Source organism: Cryptococcus neoformans, chromosome 14 (genome assembly GCF_000149245.1).
Source record: "Cryptococcus neoformans var. grubii H99 chromosome 14, complete sequence".
NCBI lineage: Eukaryota > Fungi > Basidiomycota > Tremellomycetes > Tremellales > Cryptococcaceae > Cryptococcus > Cryptococcus neoformans.
This window is the reverse complement of record NC_026758.1, coordinates 73,886-85,279: the sequence shown is the minus strand read 5'-3', so window position 1 is coordinate 85,279 and position 11,394 is coordinate 73,886. Positions and strand designations below refer to the sequence as shown.

General features: G+C 47.2%; 5 protein-coding genes and 2 non-coding genes; 4 read left to right on the top strand and 3 right to left on the bottom strand.

The window, feature by feature from the left end:
- Positions 1–334: 334 nt before the first annotated feature.
- Positions 335–706, bottom strand: CNAG_07870 (hypothetical protein; the record flags this gene model as incomplete). The annotated part of the gene is made up of 2 exons (XM_012198534.1): positions 335–592; positions 650–706. The coding sequence occupies 2 exons, from the start codon at positions 704–706 to the stop codon at positions 335–337; spliced, it is 315 nt and encodes a 104-aa protein (XP_012053924.1).
- Positions 707–1,106: 400 nt separating this feature from the next.
- On the top strand, positions 1,107–1,455 carry CNAG_13148. XR_001046427.1 has 1 exon: positions 1,107–1,455. It is a non-coding gene; the product is annotated as a hypothetical RNA (non-coding RNA).
- CNAG_13147 lies at positions 1,362–3,183 on the bottom strand. XR_001046426.1 has 1 exon: positions 1,362–3,183. It is a non-coding gene; the product is annotated as a hypothetical RNA (non-coding RNA).
- CNAG_05357 (hypothetical protein) lies at positions 1,887–3,636 on the top strand. XM_012198318.1 has 2 exons: positions 1,887–2,088; positions 2,148–3,636. The coding sequence occupies exons 1-2, from the start codon at positions 1,900–1,902 to the stop codon at positions 2,817–2,819; spliced, it is 861 nt and encodes a 286-aa protein (XP_012053708.1). The 5' UTR covers positions 1,887–1,899; the 3' UTR covers positions 2,820–3,636.
- An 8-nt stretch (positions 3,637–3,644) lies between these two features.
- Positions 3,645–5,600, top strand: CNAG_05356 (hypothetical protein). XM_012198186.1 has 2 exons: positions 3,645–3,939; positions 3,995–5,600. Exons 1-2 carry the CDS (start codon positions 3,892–3,894, stop codon positions 4,940–4,942), a joined length of 996 nt encoding a protein of 331 aa, XP_012053576.1. The 5' UTR covers positions 3,645–3,891; the 3' UTR covers positions 4,943–5,600.
- A 748-nt stretch (positions 5,601–6,348) lies between these two features.
- Positions 6,349–9,980, top strand: CNAG_05355 (E3 ubiquitin-protein ligase NEDD4). XM_012198185.1 has 8 exons: positions 6,349–6,527; positions 6,628–6,650; positions 6,782–6,914; positions 6,964–7,039; positions 7,090–8,396; positions 8,444–8,875; positions 8,934–9,395; positions 9,459–9,980. Exons 1-8 carry the CDS (start codon positions 6,493–6,495, stop codon positions 9,490–9,492), a joined length of 2,502 nt encoding a protein of 833 aa, XP_012053575.1. The 5' UTR covers positions 6,349–6,492; the 3' UTR covers positions 9,493–9,980.
- CNAG_05354 (U4/U6.U5 tri-snRNP component SNU23) lies at positions 9,937–11,303 on the bottom strand. XM_012198184.1 has 3 exons: positions 10,972–11,303; positions 10,818–10,884; positions 9,937–10,730 (listed from the first exon to the last, which is right to left on the bottom strand). The coding sequence occupies exons 1-3, from the start codon at positions 11,254–11,256 to the stop codon at positions 10,252–10,254; spliced, it is 831 nt and encodes a 276-aa protein (XP_012053574.1). The 5' UTR covers positions 11,257–11,303; the 3' UTR covers positions 9,937–10,251.
- Between the last annotated feature and the right edge of the window lie 91 nt (positions 11,304–11,394).

Sequence of the window (11,394 nt, the reverse complement as noted above, 5' to 3'; positions counted from 1 at the left end):
AAAGAAGTATAACAACGGATTTCATTTCTCAAATCTCCATTTTTCTTATGCCATCACGTATGGACACCATAATGGGAGACAAAAGAAGGTCATTGGTGATTTTAGAGAAGCTTCGGATTTTGAACGAATAACAGAGCTCAGGTGTCCAGTGTCACGGTCAAAAAGACAGAAGGTATGGTTCGGTCACGCGATCGCGACACAAGATTAAGCCGTGGGGAATCTATTGGTGGGTGACCACCGGATGAGCTCGAGCTGGTGGACCATTAGTACATTAATTGTATTGCTCTGGTGCAAATATCGATCCCTGACGTCGTTGGGTATGATGGACCTAGTATTATGCATGACGTCTGTCGTCGGGGTAAGAGATAACACGATTGTATAGTGACGGGTGGTAGTTGACTAGTCGGGAGCCTGGGGAAACCTGGGGTTTATCTCTCTTCCTGGACGATGTAATGAGCGCTGGCATCCCCTTAGCCTCAAACTTAAAGATAAACGCCTCAAGAAAACAAAAGGCAACCACTCCGAACCAGATGGCGTAACACAGCACCATCATAATGCTGTCATGCTCGTATACGCAACTTCTATCTCGAGCCTACATGAAGCAAAAGGAATCATAGGAAGTTAAGGAACAGAAAAAGGCCAGACTCACCTGGGGGTATCCAGCAGGGGAGTAGGCTATCGGATACGTTGATTGTTTGCTTTGCATGTTTCTCGTCCAAAAAGACGAAGTTCTTTTGTTCTGCTGTCCGTTACTGATGGCTATTGATTATTGATGGGCTTGAGTAATCCAAGTTACTGAGGTGAGTAAGGAAGAAATTGGGTAAGCCAAGTGGGTGGGGATTGACTGTTCAAAGATACTGGCGACTCTTCTTCGTCATCCGTTACTGTCACTGGCTACGTGGCCGGGTTGTTGAGAGGATGGTAGCGAAGTGGAGATTGAGTAATATAGAAAAGAGGCCATGATGTCAGATCAAGTCATCGATGGTGTGCTTACAGATTAGCGAGGTGGATGGATTATATCATTTAGCTTGTAGTAGCGAGCGTAGATAGATATATAAGTCCATAATAGCTTGGTACTGGATGGCTTTCTTCATCTGACTTTGGTTACAAAGGAAGCTGAGCATCCGTACCAGTCCTTCAATCATTCATTTATCACGGGTGCCGGATGTTGCCAGGTAACACCATCGGTTGGCAAGCGGCCAAATACCTAAGATTGCAACAATAGCTAGTAACATCACAATATCAGATCCTCATTATTATTGCCCACCGCGGCCTGTATTCTTCTTCCTCCTTCCTCCCACCTCCGCAATTTGCGGGAAGGCAACGAAAGACAACGACTCGGAGGACGGAGGATGAGTAGTATTACTCATTGGTCCAATGCATTCATCACCCTTCACTATTTGGATATGTTATGGACCCACTCAGCTCCGATTCAGAAATATTGGTTAGCTGCGCATGACATTATTAGGGCTTTGAATGCAGGTAGGAAGAAAGGAAGGACGAACTGTGACCCTCTCAGAGAGTTTGGAGGGCGCAGACCTCGACCAGGATGACGCGCTCCGTCAATAGCAGAGCGGCCAGGTACGTGGTCCGGTCCGTCTTCAACCTCTTCTTTTCCAGATTCTACAAGATGCAAAACTAGAAATGAGGTTTGAGTTTACGGTAGCGGTGAAGAGTGCATGTTTTCTTTTGAGACGAAAAGCGAATGCAGAATGCTTGAGCACGATGGCAGCGACTCTTGTTCTGGTCGGTTGATCTTATCTATAGGCGTACCTGACTTTCGGCCCTGACCGGGCCTCGAACCAATCACTGCATCCTCAAATCACATCTGTTTACAGTCTACAGAGTATCATCTTTTTCCAGTCGCACATCCCATAAACCAATTCCCTATAATAACTAATGGCCGGCAAACCGTCTTCGAAGGATGGGGGCACATTCCTCCGCCTCCCTACCAGGGGCCAGCTCCTTCGTGCTCTCACACTCACCCAAAACACCTCGGCAATGGCCTTCACGATCTTTCTTGTTCCTCATTTGGCCAGTCCAGTGGTCGCTGCTTTTGCAGGATTGGATGGTGCTGAGAAGACTATGGTATGACTTAGCTACAGTAGCAACTGATACCATTGTGCTTATGAAATTGTTGTGCTTAGATGATCGCTCGAGATTTATATCTCCCCTTAGAGCCTATAGTCGTGTATATTCCTCTTACGATTCATCTTCTTTCCTCCCTCAGTCGTCGTCTTCTCCTCTCCACGTCTACCTCTCTCTCCAAATCCATCCGCTTCCCTACTCTCCCCCATCAAATTCTTGCCTATCCCCTCGTCTTTCTTCTCATCCCACACATTATAACACACCGACTTATCCCTTCCTCCCCCGCACCTCCTATAAGGGAATTATCCCCAAGCGAACTGGGTTGGGAGTTTGTTGGCTATAACCTTCAGAACTGGGGGGCTTGGATAGCGTATCTTGGGTTAGTAGGTGCGGGAGTCTGGCATGCGCTTGTGGGGGGGATGAAGGTAGCGACCTGGTTAAAGAATTTGCGGCGTCGTCCTGCTAAAGGGGACCCTTCCAACGTCCTCTCGACCAAGTGGAAGGTATATCCGGACGATAAAAAAGAGTGTGATTCCGATCCTGCACCGCGTGTCATTCCCAAGCCACGCAAACTGGGCCTGAGAGGGTTAATAATGGTCTTGCTAGGCGTTGTCTCAATTGGACTGGCAAGGGTCACCAGAGATACCGGCTTAGTGAGCGGGATGATGAAAAGGAGGTATGATGCGGTATTTGATGCTACGCCTTGGGCGAATCTGTATAGGCTGTTATGAGCAGGCAAAGCAGTCTTGGCATGGACGGGGTTGCTGCAATATCATATATGAACATTCAGCCGCCTTGCTGGGAGAAAAAGGGGAACATAATAGAGGGTAGCCGCCGTCATCCCGAGGAGCAGTTGACTAAAGATATCATGTCCTACAGACGGGATGCATGGACATATCTCAAGACAGCTCGATACTCAGTCAATCATCGGCGTCTTTTTGAGTGTGTCCCCATTCCAGGTTGGACGGATCTGCATCCTTATGTCGCCATATGACAAGCACTGCCTGCTGTGCAGGAAGACTACTGACTTAAGCGCCGCTGAAGTCGATGGTAAAACGGTGGTCCATTTATCCTTGCCTCCTTTGTTGCGCGTCGACTAAATCTGGCAGCGAATGATTGACATTAGTAGACTATTGTCACGACGCTATGCAGAAGTGACACCCGAAACCTCCACCTCTCTCTGCCGCCGAACCAAAGTACCTCCACCTCCGACGACCGCGGCCGATCGTCTAAATTCTCTTTGGGTTCTCGACATCTCTCTTCGCCCTTCGGTTTCTTTCCAGCCATCTCTCTGCCTTCCCGTCTCCCTCGAGCTATCTATACATGCTCTGGTCAGCATGCTCACCACCTCCTCGGGCCCCGTCCAGTACATGAGTCAGCAGTATGAGAAAGATGAGTAAGCAAGGAAAACTAGGAAAAGTATATAAACCGTAGTTTATAGTTTTCATAGTTTTCCTCAGAAAATCAATACTGTTGTCTTCTCTTACCTTGTCCCAGTCCCGTTGCCTCTTTCCACCTTCCAGACCTTCCAACGTCTAAAAGTCGCATCGGTCAGCCATTAGTCCGGCTCCTGTTCCCTTTCAGGCCTCGGCTATTCTGTCCTCGTCCTTCCTTCTCGCCACCCTCTTCGATTGAGCGTCGGGCTTTTACGCTGACCGGCGTGACGTCCCTGACAACTATCCTGATGCGTGAACCGACGCAAATGCGTTGGTTGCTGGAGTCCTCTTTTCACGGGGATTGTCGAATGTCTAGTATGGAGTGAGGGGTCTACAGCCTTCTAGTTTTGCTGTGGCTTCAATCTGGATGTTTGCATCTAGCGTTCTATTGTTGATCGGAGTATTAATTTTTTCGGTGAGTAGTCCTACATGTGTCGATTTTGCAACTCAGCCGCTCATTGTGCCTGAAGTCATGCTATATAAACAACTTCAAAATGTTGATCCTGTATTTCGAAACGATAATTTCTTCTATTCCTTCAGCAAGTGAGCCTTTACTGCTACTACCTTCATCCGACATGTCGACCTCAAAAGAAAGCACCACCGGCACAGAAACACAGTTGCGTGATATCCTCACCTCCTCCAAAAACGATCTGGAGCGTAAAGCTAGTCGATTCATCACAACAAACCCTTCCGCAAGGAAGAAAATGACAGAATCCACTTTTTCTCAGTTAGAAGGTGACATTCCGTCGGTGGCCCAAATGATTCATGATCAAGCCCCTCTGCACATGGTTCTGAACCTCAAAAAACCCGACTTCAACTGTGCACTTACAAGCTCGGGCCTGAAGACAACGGTGGACTATATGTGGTGTACCACCGTAACGCCTCAATATGACGAATGGAATACCGTTAATCGGACGTATGAAGTTAAGTTCGTCCCCGACACCTGGCAAAGTCAGCCCTCAGCTAGTGGGGCCAATACATCTCGGACTATTCAGTATCCCGATGGTCTGGACGACAACAGGCTGCCCAGCACTGATCAATTAAGTCAGATTTTTGAGAAAAACTTGACCAATGAAATTGATACCATGCGTTTGGGCCACGAATATGATACTGCTGCCAGAATCATCTCCAACAAATGGGAGAAGGTCTGTAGCGGAGTATGCAGAAGCATGGGAGCGACCGTTGAAGGAGGTTCTGAGGGTGCAGGTAACCCATTAGCGTTCTTCTTCAAACCAGAAAATATATCTCTCCAGAAATTGCCTGGAAACGGTTTATCTTTCAGGGGAACGATGAATGGTGAGGCATGGAAGGTACAAGGAGACAATCTTATTAGTGGGCACCCTCTGCAATCCATCGACTGGGAGTTGTTAGCTTCAGAAGACGAGGTAGCGTCCCACCGAAGTACCGAGATATCCTGATAATCCAAAGGAAGTACTGTGGGTGGGATGCAAAGTTTTGCCGCGAGTTCTGATAATAGCGGTTTGTTCATTCTCCACAGAAGCTTCAGGACTGAGCTGAACCGAGGGTTTGAATAACTGCTACAAAGGATGATGGGTGCAAATCGATAATGATCTGTCCTCACGACGATTTGTACATCATTGTGATGTCTAATATACATATATTTTACTGTTTTGTTTTTCTTTTATCTGTTTTTGCATGATTTAAAATTCGCCTACTTGCCCTGGACGACTGATTTTCGCAAACAAGAGGAGAGACGGCTGTATTGAAAGTCGAATACCTATGTTCATCAAACCACGATACTCTTACTGCTGCTCAAATTATCGCTATTTGACCTCCGCTCACAAAGGAGCAAACCCATCATTCTCCCAGTTTTGGGGAACCTGCCCTTTCGACTCTTCAGGATAGCTACCTTTGAAGTTCCTAATCCCATGTAGCATGAAAACTCTGACGTCAGTGAGAATTGGTCTGGGGGACCAGCTTATAGCCCGTTCCGCCGATGTGTGCTTGAGGAAGGCCGCAGACTTATGCTTGTTGTGCGAGAGGCGCTGCTGAATGATATCCATCTGGAAAATATGTGGCTAATGAATCACCTATGGGTTTAAGCCAAATGTTAAATCTCTGTCTCGCATGTAGGCTTTTTCTGCGAAGAACGGCCGTAGAGCTGTGATATTTGCTCCTCTGCCTCGTACTACATACGACCACAGAGAGTCAACGATTTAACAAATCAGACAGTAGAGGGTATCCTGGATTTCAATGAGTACAATGTCTCCTCATCAGATAGGAAGCGGTAGCTTATGCGGAGTTGTAATGGGCCTGCCTACTACAGGATTCTCTCGCTGGGCTGAGACGACCCCATAGAGCATTATAGTGAAGCGTATCGTTAGGACCTTCGTGCAGTTCCGACTTATTGTAAAATGAGATCCCACCCCCCAAGATGGTTATCTTTTTGTATTACATACTGCATTCGCGATAGATTGCAACGTCTAATCTGGACCAAAGCCATGTATTTACTACTTACTTACAGCATCATATTTGCGTTGTCATTCTCATCTCTAAAGTTGTTTCATTGCGGCCTGCACTGTAAATACGAAGGGTCCATGCAATCAACATGCGAACAAGGGGATGAAAAGCATCTTATTATCTGTCATGACTCACCTCGCACTGACTATTTCCTTTAAGCCATATTGTACGAGTATGTAGACTCCACAGAGTAGCAGGATGCAGAATATTGGTATCTTTTTGGGAACAGCTTCTTCTCGATTGCCGGCCATGGCCGCTATTTAACACAGGCGCCCGATTAAAGTGGGACGTGAAAATTGCAGTTGAGGTGAGGTGATCTGATTCCGTCTCGCGCATAGGGGGGCGCTGCTCTGTCATGATTCGTTCCCCTCTTTATGTCATCTTGGGATACACCTTTAACTACGATTCCGTCCTTCTTTTCGTCCAACACCCACTCTAGACCTGCCTTTACTAAGACTGCTCCCAAACTTCCCCCAAACTCTACACCATGGTCGCCTTCACGGCCACAGGAAACAGAAACTTGTATGTCATCGCCTTTGCCACACTGTATAACGACAACTCGCTTACTCTCCGATGCTCTTTTCTTTCTTTTTCCAACAACCAATCAACATATATAACCCAGAACACGGAAGATCCGAGTAACAAGTACGTTCTGTTACCCCATCATGCCGCCTCGCACGCTTACTTGACATCCTTTATACCTGCCTCCACCCGACAATTATCACTTTCCCATCATATGACTTACCCTCTTGCTCCACCCTTTCACTGCACAACAGTCGTCGCTGCAGATTCACTTATCAAGCGTGATATCCTCCGACTCCCAGACCCATTCGCTATCGTCTCTGTTGACTCAGAGCAAATCCACACCACTTCGGTCATCAAGAGGACACTGAACCCTTATTGGAATGAGTAGGTCGTGAGACTTTGAGATCGAAGTTGGTACTGACTGTTTCGGTAGGAATTTTGACATCGACGTAAAGGATTCGTCCATTGTGGCAGTACAAATCTTTGACCAGCGGAAGTTCAAGAGAAAGGTTAGTGTCGGCGCAATTATTCTGCATTAAATCACTGACCCCACTCGTAGCAAGACCAAGGTTTCCTTGGCGTGATCAATATCAAAGTTTCCGATGTCATTGATCTTGAGCTTGGCGGTCAGGAGATGCTCACAAAGGAGCTCAAAAAGGGTTCCGACGGCCAGTCAGTCCAGGGCAAATTGATCGTCTACCTCTCTACTCAAACCAACGCACCTGTCTCAAACAACACCGCCGCCTCTAGTTCTACTAACGTTGCTACGCCTGCGCCTGCCGCTTCTGCTTTGGCTTCGAACAATGCCGCTGGCCAATCAATTTCTCGTCCCGCCTCTGCAATCCAGACCGCTCAAGGCGCCGAAGCATCCGCTCCTACTTCTGCCGACGCCATTGCTTCTGCTGTTCCCCAACCCGCAACCCAAGCAGTCGGTGTGTCTTCTTCCGGCGCTCCCAACGTCAACCCCACCACCCAAGCTGCGTCTACTGGTCAGACGGGAACTAGCACCAACGTCGGCCATGAATTCGATTCTCATTCTGACCAGTACGGACCATTGCCTGCCGGCTGGGAGCGTCGTATTGACCATCTTGGTCGTCAATACTATGTTGATCACAACACCCGTACCACGACATGGAACCGCCCAAGCGACAATCAATTGTCTAACAGTGCCACTCAAGCGACATCCACTGGTGAAGCCAGAGCGAGGCATAACCAGAGGACATTGCCTGATGAAATGCTTGACGTGCAGCAGAGCGGTGCGAACAGTGGTGGCGCTACCACCCCTACCACTGGAGGTGCCCAGGCGAACCCCGTTAACGCTAGCAACGCCACCACCGCCGGACAAGGTCCTTTGCCTTCTGGTTGGGAGCAGCGATTCACTCCCGAAGGTCGTCCTTACTTTGTCGATCACAACACCCGTACGACAACATGGGTTGACCCTCGTCGTCAGCAACTCTTGCGATTCATCGCCCCTGGCCAGCAGGGCAACTTATCTGTCCAGCCTCAAACCGTCAGCCAGCTCGGTCCTTTGCCTAGTGGTTGGGAGATGAGGTTGACTTCTACCGCGAGAGTGTACTTTGTTGACCACAACACCAAGACGACTACATGGGACGACCCCAGATTGCCTTCTTCGCTCGACCAGAATGTACCGCAGTACAAGCGAGACTTTAGAAGGAAGCTTATTTACTTTAGGTCCCAACCTGCGTTGAGGAGTAACACCGGTCAGTGTCACATGAAAGTGTCGCGTGATAATATCTTTGAGGGAAGTTATACCGAGATCATGAGGCAGACTCCGAACGATTTGAAGAAGAGGTTGATGATCAAGTTTGAGGGTGAAGATGGTTTGGATTACGGAGGTCTTTCGAGGTGAGTCGTATCTTCATTTACTTGTACGTTGCTAAACCCTCTCTCAGAGAATTCTTCTTCCTTCTTTCACACGAAATGTTCAATCCCTTCTACTGTCTGTTTGAGTACTCCGCCCACGACAACTATACCCTCCAAATCAACCCCAACTCTGGCGTGAACCCAGAGCATCTCAATTACTTCAAGTTCATTGGCCGCGTCGTCGGTCTCGGTATCTTCCACCGCCGTTTCCTCGATGCCTACTTTATCGTCTCGTTTTATAAGATGATTTTGGGTAAGAAGATTGCACTCCAAGATTTGGAGAGCGTGGATGCGGGTTTGTTTAGGGGTTTGACGTGGATGTTGGAGAATGATATCACGGGTGTTATTGAGGATACATTCTCAATCACTGAAGAGCATTTTGGGGAGGTTGTCACTGTTGATTTGATGCCTGGAGGTAGGGATGTTGAGGTGACAGAGGATAACAAGAAAGACTACGTCGAGTATGTTTTGTCTCTTCTCTGGTCAATGAGTTTTAGTTGCTGACGCGTTCCTTCAAAGCCTTGTGACTGAATATCGAATCTCTAAACGAGTGTCCGAGCAATTTCAAGCCTTCATGTCCGGTTTCAACGAACTCATCCCGCAAGAACTCATCAACGTATTTGATGAGCGCGAGCTCGAACTCCTTATCGGTGGTATGTCTGAGATCGACGTCGACGACTGGCAGAAACACACGGATTACAGAGGATACAACCCCTCCGATGAAGTGGTCGAATGGTTCTGGAAGATTGTAAAGAACTGGCCTGCAGAGAAGAAGTCGAGGTTATTGCAGTTCACGACGGGAACGTCGAGGATCCCTGTGAACGGTTTCAAGGATCTGCAAGGGTCCGATGGACCGAGAAGGTTTACGATTGAGAAGGCGGGAGAAGTGACGCAGTTGCCGAAATCGCACACCTGTTTCAATAGGATTGATTTACCGGCTTACAAGTCTTATGAGGCTTTGGAGCAAAAATTGACTATTGCGTGAGTTACCATCCCACGTTCTTCCAATTAAATATCAGGGCGCTGATGATGACATCTATTTAGCGTTGAAGAAACTGTCGGTTTCGGCCAAGAATAAGCCCATCACCTTATCTTTACGTCTACCTCTACTTTCCATCCACCATTTTGTTTTTAGCAGTTGTTTAAAATGATTCTTTGTTCATCTTCGTTTGTGTTCATACCATTCTAATATATAGACAAAACATCTGTAATAATTTTCACTTAACACCCCCGCTTTTCTTTTATCGTCTTCGTGTCGCATCCGTTTATGCGTTTTTGTTTCTGAGTATAGTTAAGATCATACCTCTGCAGCGAAATGATTTGGATAAAGATACACGTGTTTCCTTTTTATCGTTTCATCTCTTCAATCCCCTCTCTTCCTTTTTAAAGTACGGTTGGTCGCAACATCGCACAAAGACCCGATCAGATTATCTGGTTTGTGTAGTTTAAATGTCTCGCTCTTTCCCTCACTTATTTCGTATGTTCGGAACAAAACAAAGTCCTTCTGAAGGGAAACGGATAGCAAAAGAATTAGGGAAGGAAAAATGCATTTTTGTGGCTCGAAAAGTTACCTAAATGGATGTGAAGCACAATACTTCGAGCTTCCTTCCTCCTTAGGCAAAGTGTAATAGAGTTACAACAGATACTGTCCCATATAACGAACGTTCTTTCTGATTTTTGATTCTCTGATCTTCGCACGCTATTTGCCCTGTCTCTGCTTTGCTTGTGCTTGTGGCAGCACAGCTCCCAGCTCTCAAGAACATCCTAACTTTCGACCCTGCTCCCAACGGCAAAGGACAAGAAACAGACAGGTCATCAAGGTAAGGGGCAAATAGGTCTACTTTCGTTTTGTCGTACCGAAACCGCCGAAACCCATCATAGTCGACATATCCTCATTCTCTTTAATTACCTTCTCGACCTCTCTATCTCGCTGTTGGTCCCTTTCTTGCTGTTCTCTCTTTTCTTTCCGCTCTTGTCTCTTGTCTCTCTTGCCATTCTTCGCATCCTTCTCTGCCCCGTCTACATCGATTTTCTCCCCCCTTTCATCTCTATTGCCTTCATCGTCATCATCTAAAATCCCCATCCGTCTCCTTTCCTCTCTCCTCTCCCTCTCCATCTTCTTCCTTCTCCTCTCTTCTTTCCTCCTCTCTTTTTCTGCCTCCTGGGCATTCTTTACGGCTTTCAGGCGGGACTGAAAATCGAAATTCTGGGAGGTTACTTTCTGATGGGTGGCTGCGCGGAGGGAAGCGATTTTGGCGCGGACTTGCGAGAGGGTGGAACGTTCGACGTGGGTTGATTGACCGAGTTTGAGAAGGTCTGGTCGATTTTTTATACAAAACGAAAGGAAGAGAGGAAGAGGATGTTAATGGGTGATATTCTGGGAGAGAAGAAGCTGCGACGTACGGAGACGGCCGTTAACGTGGTCTAGGTATGCGAGACTGTCTTTAAAAGTTCGATTGCAAAGTTCACACTAGATTCAGAAATATCAGCACCATTCTTCATCCAGCAATATTTCGCTGCTGAAGGGCAATGATGGTAGGGAGAACAATCAACTCACATAAAATCCAGCACCTCTCGGTCCTTTACCTGCCGTAGTCGTTGTAACCAACATGGTTTTATTCAAATTCTTCATCAACCCCAGATCCTCTGTCCTTGCTTTGAGAAGTTCTGTTGGTTTGGGCAGGTCATCATATTGAGATTGTTTCTTTGGTGCGTGGCCTTTGGCGAGGGATTCTTCGGCTGCTTTGGCGTGTTCGTAGGCTTCCTGGTCCTTCTCTTTAGCCTTTGTGGCATATTCTTCCTTGTTCCATGATGGGCGCTCTGCTTTGGGTTTATCTGTCATGGTGTTTCTATTCGTGTAAGTTCTCCGTTGGAGATGTGCAATATACCGAATATCGACAAGAATACGTACCATCGACGAGAGCTTGAGAGGTATTATTGTTGAATGGATGGGTAAGTCACGTGACTCGAACTCTTCTTT

Bases quoted from the DNA above. Each gene is read 5' to 3' on its own strand.
- CNAG_05354 (XM_012198184.1), bottom strand. From the start codon at position 11,256: ATGACAGATAAACCCAAAGCAGAGCGCCCATCATGGAACAAGGAAGAA. The intron at 10,885-10,971 runs GTGAGTTGATTG...TTCTGAATCTAG, and splicing joins CGAGAGGTGCTGGATTTTAT to TGTGAACTTTGCAATCGAAC. The intron at 10,731-10,817 runs GTACGTCGCAGC...AAAATCGACCAG, and splicing joins CCACGTTAACGGCCGTCTCC to ACCTTCTCAAACTCGGTCAA.
- CNAG_05356 (XM_012198186.1), top strand. From the start codon at position 3,892: ATGTTTGCATCTAGCGTTCTATTGTTGATCGGAGTATTAATTTTTTCG. The intron at 3,940-3,994 runs GTGAGTAGTCCT...TTGTGCCTGAAG, and splicing joins TCGGAGTATTAATTTTTTCG to TCATGCTATATAAACAACTT.
- CNAG_05355 (XM_012198185.1), top strand. From the start codon at position 6,493: ATGGTCGCCTTCACGGCCACAGGAAACAGAAACTT. The intron at 8,397-8,443 runs GTGAGTCGTATC...ACCCTCTCTCAG, and splicing joins GATTACGGAGGTCTTTCGAG to AGAATTCTTCTTCCTTCTTT. The intron at 9,396-9,458 runs GTGAGTTACCAT...ACATCTATTTAG, and splicing joins GAGCAAAAATTGACTATTGC to CGTTGAAGAAACTGTCGGTT.
- CNAG_05357 (XM_012198318.1), top strand. From the start codon at position 1,900: ATGGCCGGCAAACCGTCTTCGAAGGATGGGGGCACATTCCTCCGCCTC. The intron at 2,089-2,147 runs GTATGACTTAGC...TGTTGTGCTTAG, and splicing joins ATGGTGCTGAGAAGACTATG to ATGATCGCTCGAGATTTATA.